The sequence below is a fragment of the Conger conger genome, chromosome 1 (genome assembly GCF_963514075.1).
Source record: "Conger conger chromosome 1, fConCon1.1, whole genome shotgun sequence".
Lineage (NCBI taxonomy): Eukaryota > Metazoa > Chordata > Actinopteri > Anguilliformes > Congridae > Conger > Conger conger.
Window position 1 is genome coordinate 71,219,700 of NC_083760.1, and position 17,026 is coordinate 71,236,725.

Sequence of the window (17,026 nt, forward strand, 5' to 3'; positions counted from 1 at the left end):
AGTACAGAACCATATGGTTCTATATAGAACACAAAAATCCATATAGTTCAATATAGAACCCTCAAGAACCTTTCTTTTTTTGAGAGTAGCCTACACACAAGCACACACTCTGTGTTTTCTGTTTGTTTGTTTTCCTGTTTCTATTTCAGTCAGTATTTTATTTTGATTTTTTTGTAAATAATTAACGATATCATGTGAATGTGCAACACAGAGAAACTAACGTTTTGTCATGTTTTTGTTTTTAGTCATCAAAACAAATGACTACTTGCGTCATCCCCATTGGCACGAGACCCGAAGAGGGCGTGACCAAGTATTACGCAGGTCAAAGTAATGGGAGGAATAAGCAAGGATCTCCTCCAACGATTGCCAAAAAATTAGCTACAGAAGATTACATTCCGGTAAGAGTGGAATGGCATTGAATATTTGACTGTTCAAATGAGAATGAATGCTAGCTGTTTCGCTATATTTCATGAAGGGTGAAAAACCTTGTAACGGCGATCATGCATGTTGTTCACACCAGAGTACTATTAGTCTAGGTGACCACTCCAGTGGACAGGCCGTGCTAGGCAGAGCCGTGGCTTAGATTGTTATGAAGCTACTACCCTGCAGTTTGCTAAGAGCTAGCGTTTACGTAAACCGTATGCTTCCCAAATCCCACAATGATAGCTAGCAGTAGGCTATCTTAACATGTAGCTAGTTAATAATGTTCTAAGAAACATCTTTATAACGTTAAGCCATAATAACCAGTCGCGGCTAGCTGTTTGTGAACTACCATTTCGTTATCACGTTAGGTCTGTGCTTGAAGATAACCTTTGACTAGAATTTCTTTCGCGTTTATGGACCATTGATCGCTAATTAGACCACATACGGATTTTAGAATGCATTCGGCGATCTTTATGATCGCTTATGTTCATCGGCCTAACTGTTATTGTTGTTGTTGACGAATGCTCGTGATACGACTAATTTATCAAGATAGCTAGCCATGTATTAGCTTACCTTTGCGGTCGGGCGTCTGCCTCATAGCAAACACCGCACTAATGACATGGTCACTTGCTAAATAGTGCACTATTAAAGGCAGCTAGTTTTAACGTTAATTATTTGTGTGACTTAACAATAGTAATTTATAGTCGGCTACGTGGTCCACTGTTGTTGATGTAAATCGTCATGCAAACAACATCAGGGTATTGATTTAATTGTATGCGCTCCTATTTAAGATGAACGTGAAATTAAATAATTTTTTATTAACTAAATTCCTTCATGTTGCCGAAGCGTTAAGTCTGTGTTTGCTTGGCTTAATTCGGCGAGGATAAGTACTGTCAATTATACCTGCATAGCATTGGCATTTGCAGTAAGTGAATGTCAGTGTGACAGAATCAAAATACTGTAGCTAAATCACAGGAGTACTGCCAGCATTGTGTTGAGTATCAGGAAAACAGAAGGAAATGTTGACTGAAGTAACACAGGTACACCAACCTCAGTAGTTCGATATAACATTGCAGGTATGGGGCACATGTACAAATGTTTCCCCTGAGAACCATTCCAAATAAACATGGCCTAGTTAGGTGCGCAAAAAGAAAAGGCAGGGGCTTATGCAGTGCTGTAGAACTAAAACGTCTAGTCTGATTACAGGTTTATAGGGCCTAAACCCACTACATCTGCAACAATTAATGTGCCCCAGACTACAACCTATTTGGCCCCCATTGAGAGTATGTGGTCTAATTAGCGATCAATGGTCCATAAACGCGAAAGAAATTCTAGTCAAAGGTTATCTTCAAGCACAGACCTAACGTGATAACGAAATGGTAGTTCACAAACAGCTTGCAGAGTTTTGAGGCATTACTGAGATTGACAATGTGTTGGGTTTTTGCTAAACTATCGCTCGGTTTGTAGCTGGTTTATGCAGTCAAATGGACAATGAATTGTATTGGTATGATCTAACAACCTATTTTTATTTCCTTGCATAGTTATCAATTTTGTTTTAAGTCTATGTTACACTAAGTGGAGTGGTGATTTTGCTACCTATTATGATTAAATTAAAATGTTGTGAATTTGAAACACTACAAAATTGTTATCTTAAGTTATTTCCACTGGATTCAATGGAAGATCAAAAATGATATGCTTATCAATGGCTTTGAACTGATGTAGCCTACCCAGTAAAGGCTCCTGTGCAGACTGCAGTGGTTCTGGCTAGAATTGAATCTGGACCTTGCCTTTGGCAACAGTTGCTGGGAGACCTCAGGCGTGAATCGCAATTGACTATAGCAGTGCCAGGGCGTTAGGGCTTCAGTCGGCCAGGTAACACCCACCTCATCTCTCGCTTGTAGCTAATTCCTATGATCCATCACATGCCTGCTCTCTGCCTTTGCCAGCTGTGCTCTAACAATAGCTGCGTGTCATATGGCACAATGGAGAGTGGAAATGAGCTGTTGACTGTCAGCACATTTTCTAAAAGACACTTCACCATTTGCCGAAAAGGTCTGAAACAAAATAAACATTTGTCTAAACTTGCACCCATGCACAGACCATTTCGATCATATAGCTTTTCCTTAAGCCCAATAAAAAAAAACTGCCAATTGATTGGACTCCCCAAAAACCCTAGCTAAATCATACGTATATCTGATTACAAGAAAAAGTTATAATAACTTCTGAAGGCATTCAGCATTTGGGAATCAGAGTGCCTTTCCTACTGGATCACATAGCGTTCTGCCAATCACCACATTTCATTTTCCAAGCTGAAAATCCACAAACTTCCAGTTAGCCTCTGGGAATCCTGCTGTGATTAAGATTAGACCTGTGTAAGAGTGAGTCTGATGAACATGACACAGAGGTGACTTGGCAAGTTTCACTTGGCAAAAATGGATGGGTAATCTTGAGATTGGTTATAATATGTCAGATCGCCCCTAAACCCTCTGAAATTCTGTCCCTCATGTTTGGGATACCCTCCATACAACAGGGTCTCCCTTTTTACACAGTTTCGGAGTGGAAAGCTGAGTATAGAGGATCTGGATGCAGATACAGCCACTGGAAACTTGTCCCTTTTCTCTGTCTCCCAACCTCAGCAGCAGTCAGCATGGGCAAGTCGCTCTCCCATCACCCCAAGCACAAGGATGAGTGCCAGGAGGGCCTCACCTCTGCCCCGGAGTACACCGATTCACACAGTGAGGACAGCCGGGGTGGAGATGTGTCTCAGTTCCCCTACGTGGAGTTCACCGGCAGGGACAGCGTCACCTGCCCCACGTGCCAGGGCACAGGCCGAATCCCGCGAGGTGCTGAACACGCCCGCTTCCCAGAAACACCCAGCTTTGTATTCACCCCAAAACACCCAGCACCGTATTCACCCCAAAACACCCAGCACCGTATTCACCCCAAAACACCCGACACTGTATTCACCCCAAAACACCCAACACTGTATTCACCCCAAAACACCCAGCACCGTATTCACCCCAAAACACCCAGCACCGTATTCACCCCAAAACACCCGACACTGTATTCACCCCAAAACACCCAGCACCGTATTCACCCCAAAACACCCAGCACCGTATTCACCCCAAAACTTCCAGCACCGTATTCACCCCAAAAAACCCAGCACTGTCTTCACCCCAACACCGTATTCACCCCAAAACACCCAGCACTGTATTCACCTCAGGCCCGAGGTTCCTCAGATAAGCCAGAACACTTTCTATTATTCAGGCTGAGAGAATCAGCGAAATTAGAAATCTTTATATGGGGTATGTGCAGCCCAGGGAATAATTGGTTATATCTCTGGGCTCGGTGCTCTTGAGGAATGAAACATCCTGCATATGTGCCGCTAAAAGTAGAAAGCAGCTCCCCAGATTAAGAGCAGGGATGTACACAGCCAGTATAATTAGGAGTCTGGCAGACGGTCGTGGTGTGCCACAGTTAATGAGTGAACTTACCCAGAGAGGAAAAGGGAAGTACAGATTGGAGGCACCATGCTTGTGTAACTGCACATGTGATTGTGATTGTGTTTCTGTGTGTCACAGCATGCCATTAACCGTTTCTAATGCTTTCCACACAGGTCAAGAAAACCAGCTTGTTGCTTTGATTCCTTACAGTGACCAAAGGCTCAGACCGAGAAGGACGTGAGTCTAAAATTTCTCAATCCCGGTATTTCTTATCAGTAATGTCAAATTGTGCATTGGATATGTATGAGACAGCTCTAAATCTCCTTTCTGAGCTCTAGGCTGATGGTTTTCGTTTTCCCTCATGGTGGCGTGTGCTCCTTTAGAAAGCTGTATGTGACGGCGTCTGTTAGCGTGTGCCTGCTGCTGTCCGGCCTCGCCGTCTTCTTCCTGTTTCCCCGCTCCATCGACGTCTCCTACGTGGGTGTGAAGTCCGTGTATGTCAGCTACGACCAGGCCAAACGCATCGTCTATCTCAATGTTACGGTGAGCTGCTTACTCTTTATTCCCCCTGCCATTTCTATCATCTTTGCTGTTTTCATCGGCGATAAACCACTTTTTTTTTTAATATAAAAAAACAAAACTAAAAACAACGTCCATTCCTGTGTATGTTACCCATTTTGCGTATTTCAGTTGTTCATGCTGGGTGCCCTGGTGCTGAAATGAATTGCTATCTCCTTTGCTTCTAGAACACTCTGAGCATCACCAATAATAACTACTACTCCGTGGAGGTAGCTAACATCACCGCCCAGGTGCAGTTCTCCAAGACGGTGATTGGCAAGACTCGTATCAGCAACGTCACCTCCATCCGACCCCTGGACATGCAGCAGGTAGGCTGCTGCAGCGCCGGTCCCAGATACGCTTTCACGCTGGGACTGAGTGGGCGTGGGTCAGAACTCCACGTTGATGGAGCAACATTTTCAAAAAACTTCGCTCATACAGGCAGCCAGGCCCTTGTTTATTGGGAGCCTCAATTAAATCACTGTATTCTTAACTGAATGTGTGTAACAGCCTTTCCTATTCCTCAATTGAGCTGCAGAATAGCAAAGGAGCTATTAGGCGGAAGCATTCGGCTCATTCCAGTGTGAAAAGCCACACTATCTCTGGTATTAAATCACATTGATCGGTTCTGGAGCCAGGCTACCTCCCGTGGTGCTTTGGGAGTTAGAAAACCAGTTTTGCACTGTGAAAGGCATGGTCGTGCACTGACTAACAATGCATCTTATCACTCACTTTTCTCCCTGCTGGAGTTCACCTCCCATTGTGACAAATCGGCCTGAAAAGAAAAAAATCTGTTATTATAAGCCTCGGCGCGAGAATGCAAGAAGTGTCCGTGAGTTATATAGTAGCCCGAGACCTGCTGGACTGCTGCACTGCAGAACACAGTTTGAATCAAAAGTCAGCTCCTCCTCCCGTTGTCACTTCTTGTGTGAAGAAAAAGAGTCAATCAGGCAGTGCTATTACTCATTACATAGTGCCTTGGATGAAGAGAAAATTCCACCATAGACAACATCAACAGCTTTATAAATGAGTGGTTCAGTACAACTGTCTTATTCATTACGGCTTTTGTCAGTAAAATATATTGGCCTTATTGCTGCTATTCATAAATAATCTTATTTCTGATGAAGAATTACATGGTTAAATGAATGGTAACACTCCTGTCATTTCCAGATTGACTATATGGTTCCCACCACCATAGCTGATGAAATGAGCTACATGTAGTAAGTATGATGTTCATTTAGGTCTTGTTTGAATAAATCTAGTATTTGAAATGTTTGCTGCTTAGCTGGCTAGTTTAACCACTTGTCTGCTTTCTCTTCTAGTGATTACTGTACCTTGCAGACCATAAAAGTACACAACATTGTGGTTATGATGCAGTAAGTACACCTTTTTAACTGGTGCTTGTATTTTAAAATCTTATATTATTATAAGAATTAAAACACGTACGCTGTAAGAATTGAAAAAATGACATTATGAAATGATAATAAATTGTCAATCTTAATATTAGGAGATCAGGATTAGAGTAACTGCTTATTTAGATGGCTGTCCGGTAAATATTGAGTATGCAAATGGCAATTGAATGTCCAATGCTGACAGCCAAGCAGATGAAGTGGAATGAAATCCTCTGACTGCTTTTTCCTTGGTCACTAGGGTGACGGTGAGCACGGCGTACTTTGGGCATGTAGAGCAGGTATCGCAGGAGATGTACCAGTATGTGGACTGTGGAGGGAACACCACCTCCTTACACGGCCATGCCAAGATCTCCAATGTCATTGCACTCCCTGAATAACGCCCCTGCCCATTGGACCATGTCTGGTAGTCCTACCTTGAAGGCCATCCAGCTGGTTCGCTTAGTTACTTAGTTTACAGGGAAAGTGAACATCATGTATTTCTGTGTGTTAAGTGCTCATGGTGTAAGATACTGTTACTGGGTTGTGATGTTAGGGGTAGATTTAACAGTGGGAAGAGGGGCAAAGGGCTCATTCGTGTAAAGTTCTCATTCCTATTGTGCTCACATGTCCCTGTTGTATTGGAAGGAAATAAGCACTTTAGATGGATACTGAAGATGTGGTACATTATGATGGCGCAAAAGAAGATAATTCTTGGATAGAGGTGGTAGAACCACTAACTCACTAATCTCAAACCAATTTTGGTTTATAATTTATTAGTTTAATGTTTTGCACCTTATTAAATGGCGCCCAGTGTTCTGGGAGAAACTGAAACCCAAGGAAAGAGCTAGTTTGATGTGCTGAACATTTATATCTGCATTCTAAGGACCACTGACTTTGAATGCGGTTGGTACTGTCTGTCCCAACAAAGGGTTTCCAGAGTTTCATTCTCAGCTTCATACTCTTTCAATAAAAGGTCAAATTCATTTCAAGCACATTTTAGACGGTAAATTGTGGTAGGATAATGGACTACTGATTTCCCACTTATTCTAATGTATTTGCCTTTAAACCAAGCATTTTGTTCTGTATTGTCATATTTCAGTGCAAAAAGGTATTGACTACTACATTTTCACCTCATAATCTTATGTGATGTTACTACTGATATGTACTACCTTTACCCTGTTTTCATTTTTTCAGATCTCAGTGTTGTGTAATATTTCTGTATGAACTACATAAATGTAAAGGTTTTTCGGGGGGGGTGCAGTTGGGGTGTTCCCAGTTACATCTTCACTTGCCTGTGTCTACTGGGTAAATTGAACATGTGGTACAGTCACTTAACTTTGAAATGTCACAAAGGTATATTTTTCTGAATGTTGCACTTCTCAATAGAAGTCTCAGTGCCACATGGTGGTATATGTAGAGGTACCACTTGAAGTGTGATTGATCCAGATGTGGCCCACTTTAGAGAGAGAAGTCCAGAAAAACAGGCTAAATCACAGTGTAGAAAATAAAAACAAGGAAAGTTAGTTGATGTTAATGATCCAGGCATTACTGAATAAACCTTTTTTGTGTTTGAGACTGCTACATTGAACAATTAATTTATTTTAAATTTTCAAGCATTTAAGACTTTTCCTCTCTAAGGATTCAAGCTCCAATTTACTAGTTACTTATTTGTGAAGGTTATAGTTAATATCAGGCATTTTAGAGGTTACAGGATAATGTCTCCTTTAAGCCTCAGGTCAGAAGTGCGAGATCCTGAGTGCCCTTCCATCATGTTTGAAAAGATAATCATTTACACGTTTTTTTTTTTTAGTTTTTTTTTTACTTGGACTTGCATATTATTAAGGGAAAATGTTGAAGAAATAACCTGGCATATGTGTTAGCTTTAGTTATAGTAGATGGAATACTGAACAGTTAAAGTTAGCCTTTTCTTTAATACTGTACTAATACTTTCTACTTGGCTTTGGGAAACTTGTCTTTGTAAATATTTTAATTAGAAGAATCTGAATTGGATACATGATATTTGGTGTTTGTACTGTACATGGCAGCAGCATCTTTAGCCTCAAATGAAATTTTGCTTTGGTTTGTTTGGGCAGTAACATTGATAGGCAGCTGAAGAGATTGGTAGAGCAGCTGGTGTATAATGGCCGTGTATAAATGCAGTGGGGTTGGAACCTGTGTCCTGGCATGCTCTTCAGGTGATTCCTGCTGTTCAGTGCGTGACAGTGTATTAGTTCTCATTCTCACTGCTGTGTCATTTCAGCATTCCCCTTTATAACTCCGTTGTTTCTTCTCATCACTGTATGGTGCAAGATTATATTACATTACATTACATTACATTATTGGCATTTTGCAGACGCTCTTATCCAGAGCGACATACAGTTGATCAGACTAAGCAGGAGACAATCCTCCCCTGGAGCAATGCAGGGTTAAGGGCCTTGCTCAAGGGTCCAACGGCTGTGCGGATCTTATTGTGGCTACACCGGGGATCGAACCACCGACCTTGCGGGTCCCGGTCATTTACCCTAACCACTATGTCATAGGCCGCCCTAGATCCCTAGATTACTGTGTCAGAAAGATGTTTTGCAAGCTAGTGAATCTCCTCGAGCCATCTTTTTGGCAGAGCGTATGAAGACTTGCACATATGTTTTGTCATCATTTCTAATTATGGTCAATTAGATGATGGCATCCATTCAAAGTCCTGTTTGTTTTGTCATGGAAAAGGAAATGAAAGTGCAAGCTACAATGATGGGAAATGTTAGTGAAAGATTCATGTGAGCCAGATTGTGTCATTACAAGGTGACAGTGGAACGGCAGGTATTAATGTGCGGTATTGTCTTCACACTCCCATCTTTGATAATACTAATACCATCTTTGTCTACATGCATCTCAATCACATGGCATGCGTTGCTTGCTAGTTTTGTGACTTTTTTATTTATTTATTTTGTTTCCCCAGTCAACTGATGTGTGCTTTTCTAATGCAATACTATTGTTTCTTCTCAGCATGAAAATAAAATGAATAAAGATTTCAGTTTGTATATGCACTTGGACTTATTTGATCAGGAATATTTTTTTTCTTTGTCTACAAAACATTTTTACAACTGTATTCTTTTTTCCCCTCTTTTGGGAGAATTTAGTTACCAGATAAACAAGACTGTGTCCCATTCTTGCAGTTTCAAAGGAAAATGTGCTTTTATTAGCATATTTGGAAAAATGCCTTAATTAGAAACAGAATTGCCTGATTAATTCATAAAAGCAACTGTTTCAGAAGCTGTCATTTACATAAAATGCCAGCTTAAATAACAGTAATAATCATTTCTCTTCTCAGTAGAAATCCAGTGAGTCTGCCCTGTTGGGGTTCCTATAGGCTATGGGTTTTACTGGAGGGTCCCCGGAGGTCATATTTAAATACCATATCACTAATTGGTACCTTGCACATTGGAGAAATATTGTGTGACGCAATGCATCCTGAAACAATGGTGCTGGTACACACATGGGGATCGGACATGGAATATAATCATTTCAATGAATACATTCTACTGTGAAGGTGCACATGGGTTCACCTGAAAGCTTGCAAAGAACTATCCATGCCCACTAGTTTCACTTCCTTAGTAACCTTGTTTCTCACACTTGTAACCAGAGCATTCCAAATGGCCCACTTTTTGGTATGTTTTTATTTTTTATTTCACAGTTATTTGGAGACTTAAAAATGTATTGCTTGTGTTTGCAGCTTAAATGATGGTTAGTGTTCAAACTCTTTAGCTCTGTTGAACAAAACACACTGTTTAAAATGCTTCTCATACAGCTGAATACATGTCATTTAACACCTCCATCTGGGGGGGAAATCTATCAATTATTTTTGGTCACAACATGCAGGATTACAAGATATGGGTCATCCTCACACGAAAGAGGTCCCTTAGATTGTTATTGCCTATAGTATCCACAGGGTGGCATCTTTGTGGAAAAGAATGCAGTATGGACTTCATTTGAAAGTATTCCCTACAATATGAGGTGGTTGGTACGTAGCTTTTTGCACGTAACTAGCCTGAAATGTTTAAGATTTTAAAAGAAAACGATCATGTGCAGTTAAATGCAAAATTATTGGGCCTCTAGCTTCTCTAGCACATTCAAATTGAAATAACCTAATGAATATGAGGTTAAAGTGCAGACTGTCAGCTTTCTTTGAGGGTACTTGTACCATAGCAGGTAATCCATGTAGGAATTACAGGCATTTTTATACATTGTCCCATTTTATACATGGATAATGGATAATTCGCTACTCAGCTGTTTTTTGGGCTGCTGTTTGTCTCTGCATCATTAGGTCATGCACAGGAGAGCTCATGGAAGCTCCAGAATTGATTTGTGGTGTAGAATTTGCCATTGTTGACTGCTGTCTCTAAGTTGACCATATACTGTAAGCGTCAATGCCATGAGGCTTTTTTTTTTCATTATAATATATATATATTTTATTATAATTTTTCAGCCTCATAAATCGATCAGAGACATAGCCAAAACATTGAGTGTGTCAAAATCAATTGTTTGGTACATTGTTAAAAAGCAAGAATGCACTGGTGTGCTCAGAAATAGCAAACATCCAGGTAGGCCACGGAAGCCTTACTTACGGATAACCGAAGCATTGTGAAGATAAACCCCTTTTCAACTGTCAAACATGTCAAAAGCACTCTCCAGGATATAGGTATAAATGTTTCAAGGACTACCGTAAAGGTATAGCAGCATAACCTTAGAGGGTTCACCACAAGATGCAAAGCAGTGGTGAGCCTCAAGAACAGAATGTCCAAAAAAATAAATAAATAAAATACTGGAAGTCTTACGGACAGATGAGTATTAGTCCGTGTCAAAGTGATCGAAAAAAACAAAGTGTGGAGAAAGAAAGGAACCTGATCATCATCTAAAATACCCCATCATCTATGAAACATGGTTGGGGTAGTGTTGTGGTTTGGGCATGTATGGCCACCCCTGGAACTGGCTCTCTTCTCTTCATTGCGATTATTATGATAATTTATTGTGATGTGATTACGAATGACAGCAGCAGCATTAATTCTGAAGTGAAGAGAAACATCTGTTCACATCCAACCGATTGCCTCAAAATTAATTGGATGACACTTCACCTTGCAGCAGGACAATGACCCCAAACTGGAAAAGTCATTCAACTGTCCTGAATCCAATTGAGCATGTATTCTACTTGCTGAAGGTAAGACTGAAGGTAAAATTCCCCAGAAAGCAGGGTAGCCCTGGAAGAGCATCATCAGGGAAGATAGCCTCTGTCCTGTGATGTAGATAGATAGATAGATACTTTATTCATCCCGAGGGAAATTTTAGAATGGGTCTCAGATGTAAGGCTGTGCAAAGTATTTGCAACCAAGTACTACATTTGATGACTTTATTGCAGCTTGCTCATTAGTCCCATTACTTTTGCTCCCATTAAATGGGGGGACTGCTTAAAAAATGCTGTATTTGCTACATGGGTGTCGCATGTATTGCATATGCATAGGAATACCCTAAAATTAAAGCTGACAGTGTTTACTTTAGCCTCGTATTAATTCATTGTTTGATTTCAACTCCAATGTGTTCGTGTACAGAGCCAGGCCAACAGAAATTTGTCACTGTCCCAATACATTTGCATTTAACTATACATCCAAAATGGAATAATCCTAATAAACCTACTTGGATTATCAACATACAATAGAACAATACTATTACAAAAGTCACACTCTGAATGCTTTGTATTATTTGATTTAGAAGGTCATACGCAGGAAACCCAGAGATGTTTATGCACAGCAAAGGTCAGTAGGACAGAGTGACTAAGAATGTGGCAGCTTTCAAGTGGCACACACTTCAAACTGTCATAGCATGTATCAAAGAGGAAGCAACATCTTTCTCAAAATGTCTGTATTCCTCTGTGGGTAATTTTCAGGGAAGGGATTCCATGCTGAGCGCATCTGCATAAAGATTTAAGCTCCTGCAATCCATCTGTGTCGACTGTGGCAAGCTGCTTTGGAGAAATGCTCTCTCATCCTCATGTCCAGGTCAGCACAGACAGGATATAGACTGAATGAAGACAGCAAACCAGGAAAAGCACCCTGCAGATGGAGAATGAGAAAGTCTACCATGAAGAATGCAGTCAGTTTGACCACGCATTTATACAAAGCCTCTGCAAAATCAGTTTAATGTAACTTTAGAAGGAAGACTGCGTGTGATGGTGTGTAATGTGTATGTGTGTCAGTGTGCTACCCTTTTTGTTTCCAGATACAAAGCTCTACAAGTGAGTCTCCTGTGGATAAAGGCATGCACATCTGGTTGCGTCATTAAAAACACCCACGCAGGATGGAGGATCAGATTCGTTTCACTTAACAACTCAGAAACAAGACCCTTCGTGTCCCGTGGGTGAGGCTGAACTCCCCCTGGACAGCTGTGCAGGTTTCAGGAGATTTAATTCCTGTACAGTGTTCACTGAAGGTAAACAGGCAAAACTGTAGCATGTGCAAAAGGTTTTAACAGTGTTTTCTTCAATGTCTCAACATTAGTTGAACCTGGGCCCCATACTTTTGGCCAGATCACTTAAGGAAATGGTTTGACTTTCAGAGATTAGCTCTCCTCATAGACAGTGGCAGAGAAGGCTCTTATTGACGACTGTCCCCCTGTAAAACATGATTTTACTTTGGTTAATCTATTTCAGAAATATAGGAATATAGGAATATAGATTAAGCTACTGAAATAATATAACACTTGCCTAATTGCTTCTATGTGGTTTAGAGGGAAATTAGAATTTAATTATGATTTATTGTCCATATTGCTTTTTATACATACACTATTGTCCAGGTTATGGTAGCTAAACTGTATCATGTTGAATAACAAAGTTGTAAAAAACAGAACATTTTGCTTCACTTCATTGTGAAAAGGATGAACTGCACACTTAAATACAAAACAGGGGGAAAATGTTGAATTGCAAGTTCCACACAATGTCAGCTGATCAAAAATGCATCTGTTGAATCCATTTCACAACATCTGGCAAAATGAACATAAATATGATCTATGAGTCAAGGGAAACAGTTCATATGATTACATTAACATGCAGCTAGACTGTATGGAGCAGTTCAATGGAGCTGTTCTAAATTCTGTTTCTTGGAGTAGTTGGCTCATTTGCATTGCAAATGTATGCATGTTTTATCACTGGGGAATTGTTGGATGCACAAAGCAATGAGGGGATCTCTTTCAAATTGTATGAAGAGAGGATGATGAAGATTATGAATGTTTTATGGTGTTATTTCAATTCTCACTACGATGCCCTCAAGCGATGGAGCAAAGTAAAATTATGCTGTCTGTTTCCTCTTATTTTAAAATGAGTTAAAAATGTGTATTCCTCTATCACATATCTTGTATTCAGTGCCCTTTGAGGTTGTGTGATGTGTAATGGTTAGAGTTATGCATGCTTGGCCATAATGGTTAATACTTTCTTATTGTTTTAAATATTTACTTAACTGCTACTGTACACTGCTTCAGTTAAATTTAAATGTAAAATTATATGCCGACTAAGAATAAAGTGCCTACCAAGAGGCTGAAAGTAATAACTAATTAAATGAACTCACAGTAAAGTAGTTGTTTAATATATCCACGTTCATACTTTCGTGACTTTTTTCCCAACATTTGCTTTGTTAAGCAAGTTAAGCTTATGTTATGTTTATCTCATCCCACATTCATTTTTACAGCAAGGTAGCAGTTTTCTTGTACTGCCTTTCTAACATGCAAGTTTACACAGATGTGTAAATATAACAAGAACTTGACAGCTGACCTTTGACATCTCTGGACCACAGAGACTTTAGTGTTTTAACTTATCACTGCAAAAAAATAAGTTTGTGCTGCTTCATTTTAAAATATATCAGCAAACACAACGTTTTGTAGTGGAAATGGCGACCTGAGTTACAGGTCTCCACTCGTGTGTAATTCATTTTCTCCCCCTCTTCATTGGTAACTTTAGCTGCTGTACCTGGATCTGTTGCAGTTCCACATGCCACCAGTGGGGGTGCCAAAGAGGCTGTTCTGTGGCAGTGTTTCTGAGGGGGCTACAGTAGAGTTCAGCCTCAGTTTGCCCCAGTTCCTCCCGTCTCCCCTCTGAAGAAGATGGTGCTCGTTTTCAGCTCTCTCTCCCCATTGAGGACAGGGCTCCTGCTGGCCTCTGTGGCTCTGTTCCTGAACGTCTGTGAGGGCACCTCAGAGGCATCCCGCGGGGTGGTCGTCCCCTTCGTCTTTGATCCCAAAGCAATCTGCGACCCGCCGTGCAAGCACGCAGGAATCTGCATCCGCAACAACACCTGTTTCTGCTCCAAGGGCTATGAGGGAGAGCGCTGCCAGTATGGTGATGTAGCATCTTTTTAATTCTCTCACCCAATCAAACCAACAGTATCAATGGTTTTGGTAAAACAACCTGTATGGCATAGGCTGAACTTTATGGAGAAAACTCACTTCATAACGACTTTTTCCAATAATTCTAATTGAATAAAAATGCTTATTTCTGATTGTAGCTTACTGTTATCCCAAGTGTAAGAATAGAGGAGAGTGCCTTCGTCCTGGGAAATGTAGATGTCCTCCAGGATTTGGGGGAAAATATTGTCACAAAGGTAACTTTTGCATGTGTATCACATTTATCTGACTGTTTCATTTATCTGAATGTATGTATTTCAAGGTATAGAAATTATGCATGCATAGTAGCTTCAAGGTGTGTGTGTGTGTGTGTGTGTGTGTGTATGTGTGTGTGTGTGAGAGAGAGAGAGAGAGAGAGAGAGAGAGAGAGAGAGCAGGGTCTTTATTTCAGTCTTCTGCAATAGAGGATGCTGGAATGGAAAGAGTTAGTGAAAGAGTTAGCACTTGTGCGTCCATGTGAATATGTATGTGTCAGAATGTCTGTGTGGCATTGTGGGAAACATGGCCTTTTGCGTTTAACAATGCTTTGTGTTTAAGGACGCAGAATTTGAGGAATGTGTGTGTCTGTGTGTATTTACTTTATGTGTGGTTGTATGTTTGTATTATGTGCGTGTGTGTGTGCCAGTTCATTTGCGCATGTTTGTGTGTGTTTTGGCGTTTGCGTGTGTGTGCTGTCTCACTGCGTCTCTGTCTCACAGTGGTCTGTGATGGGGGTTGCTGGAATGGAGGGGACTGCATTGCAGTGAATGGAGTAGTGAAGTGCCTCTGTCCCTCCAGCTGGACTGGATCTAAATGTCAAGAAGGTCTGTGTCATTACTCGCACACAAAATGCGTTGTGAATTATTTATATGGATTTTTAGATATTTATTACCAAGAAGGATGCACAGAATGGCCTTTATAGTTCGTATGATGCTAGTATCTTTGTGGATTTGTGTGTTTGTTAATTGAAATGGAAGTCCTAGAGTTTACATTTGGAGAATATTGGGATATGTGTAACGCATTACGCACACTGGGCAAGGCTGTTGTGTATGCAGTACCTACATGGAAACAGAAGAAGGTTGGCGATAAAAGTTGCAGATGGTTGTGGATGGTGCCTGGTTGTCAGTATAATGACCATGACTGTGCTCTACAGTGCAGAACAGGAGTTAATGTGGCCCTCCTGTGAGAATGATTTGGTGTCTCCACAGCGCTCTGTCCCCAGGGCTGCAGGAACGGGGGCAGCTGTGTGGCCCCGGGAATCTGCAGCTGCCCCGAGGGCTGGCTGGGAGGGGCCTGTCACACTGGTGAGTCCCGCCCACCGCCATCAGTTACCAGGAAACAGCTACACACAACAAAGCCTCAAATATGTCTGATTTAGACTATGAGAGAGGTATCCTGCGAAGGCTCATCGTGTGTTAGGATATACTTGACAAAATAAGAATCAGTGAGTTCAACTAATTCTCGGCTAAGTGGGATTTTGGTTCCTGGGTTGGCCTTGTTACAGGAGATCTGGTTTAGTCTTTACACCTGGGTCATTATATCTTGGCAGAAAGAACAAATGACCTGCCTGATGTATTTCCCAGAATTCTTCAGGCATGCTCCCAGTGGAACTAGCTCTCGTTAGTCAGGTCACAAACTCAGGCAAAGACATATCTGTCAGAAGAATCAAAATGTATGACATCGTTATATGAACCAATTGCCCACATTATAAAAGGATCATTACTGAAATACAGGCCAAACACACAGTTATTTGTGTTTCTTTAATTGGGTAAATGAGACATTATATTCACATCCTTGAATGTTTTAAATGGGATGGCATTGTAATATCAGCCAAATTCTCTATGAAATTTAGGGATGAAACGCATGACACCAGTATAAAGCAGCCTACCTTGTATAAGATTCATTCACAAGCCCACCTATCCCGCAACTTCATGCGGATAAATACTGAAATACCTTTTTTCTTCTCCTGAAGCCGTTTGTACACGTCCATGTCTGAATGGTGGGAAGTGCATTTCTCCAGATGTGTGCAGATGTCACCCCCGCTTCTCTGGACCACGATGTGCAGAAAGGAAGAAGGTTTTTTAAAGTCAGGGGAAACTGCCAAATACCCTACTACAGGAGAACATGGGGAAAATAACTCACTTTCACCTGTAAGCCTAATGATTTTACACAATGGTGCTAAAGGTAAACTGTTTACTATTTAAATGTGTAAATGTGTTGTATGAATCACTGAACTTTTATTTGGGACAAAAACTTCCTGATGTTTGAAAACATTTTATTCTGTCTATACTGTACCAATTATAAAAAAACACATATTTAATAGGAGTCTTGATTCACTGTGATGTCTCGGAAATGGGCAGTCTGGAGTTGGATTTTAAAGCGATAGAACAACAGTGACATAACATCTTCTAATAGCTTGGACTTATTACTTGAATGTGTTACATTAATTTAGTTATTCAGTTAATTGTTAGCTTACTGAAATCTCCCATAATGCATTTCTTTCTTACAAGCAATAAGAAATCATAAAATAAGATGAAACGTGAGTGGGGAAAATAAATAATGGATCAGTCTCTGTCTTTTGTAAAATGTAATAAGAGGTAAATGCATAAATACATTATGCTTGATAGAGTGCATAAATACATACAGGACAGCCACACAAATACTGTATTCCATGGGACCCTGCATTTCAACTACTTTCAGTTATTTTGGAAAATAAAACAAAACTATCCATCCATTTTTGCATCAAAAAATTACATTTATGAGAAAAGAGCCAAGGAAAAACATCTATTATTTTTG

At 40.6% G+C, this 17,026-nt stretch overlaps 2 protein-coding genes across 3 annotated transcripts; both read left to right on the plus strand.

Moving 5' to 3' along the window:
- Positions 1-296: 296 nt before the first annotated feature.
- On the plus strand, positions 297-8,843 carry tmem106ba (transmembrane protein 106Ba). 2 transcript variants are annotated; one of them, XM_061248242.1, is made up of 8 exons: positions 297-398; positions 3,063-3,266; positions 4,040-4,103; positions 4,250-4,409; positions 4,613-4,753; positions 5,595-5,644; positions 5,747-5,800; positions 6,075-8,843. In XM_061248242.1, the coding sequence occupies exons 2-8, from the start codon at positions 3,071-3,073 to the stop codon at positions 6,211-6,213; spliced, it is 804 nt and encodes a 267-aa protein (XP_061104226.1). In that variant the 5' UTR covers positions 297-398; positions 3,063-3,070; the 3' UTR covers positions 6,214-8,843. The 2 variants fall into 2 exon arrangements, with proteins under 2 accessions (XP_061104226.1, XP_061104217.1); XM_061248233.1 differs by having other exon boundaries at positions 299-398; positions 3,060-3,266.
- A 5,072-nt stretch (positions 8,844-13,915) lies between these two features.
- On the plus strand, positions 13,916-16,770 carry seraf (Schwann cell-specific EGF-like repeat autocrine factor). Its single transcript, XM_061230285.1, has 5 exons — positions 13,916-14,186; positions 14,353-14,448; positions 14,950-15,054; positions 15,439-15,534; positions 16,203-16,770. Exons 1-5 carry the CDS (start codon positions 13,952-13,954, stop codon positions 16,313-16,315), a joined length of 645 nt encoding a protein of 214 aa, XP_061086269.1. The 5' UTR covers positions 13,916-13,951; the 3' UTR covers positions 16,316-16,770.
- Positions 16,771-17,026: the final 256 nt, after the last annotated feature.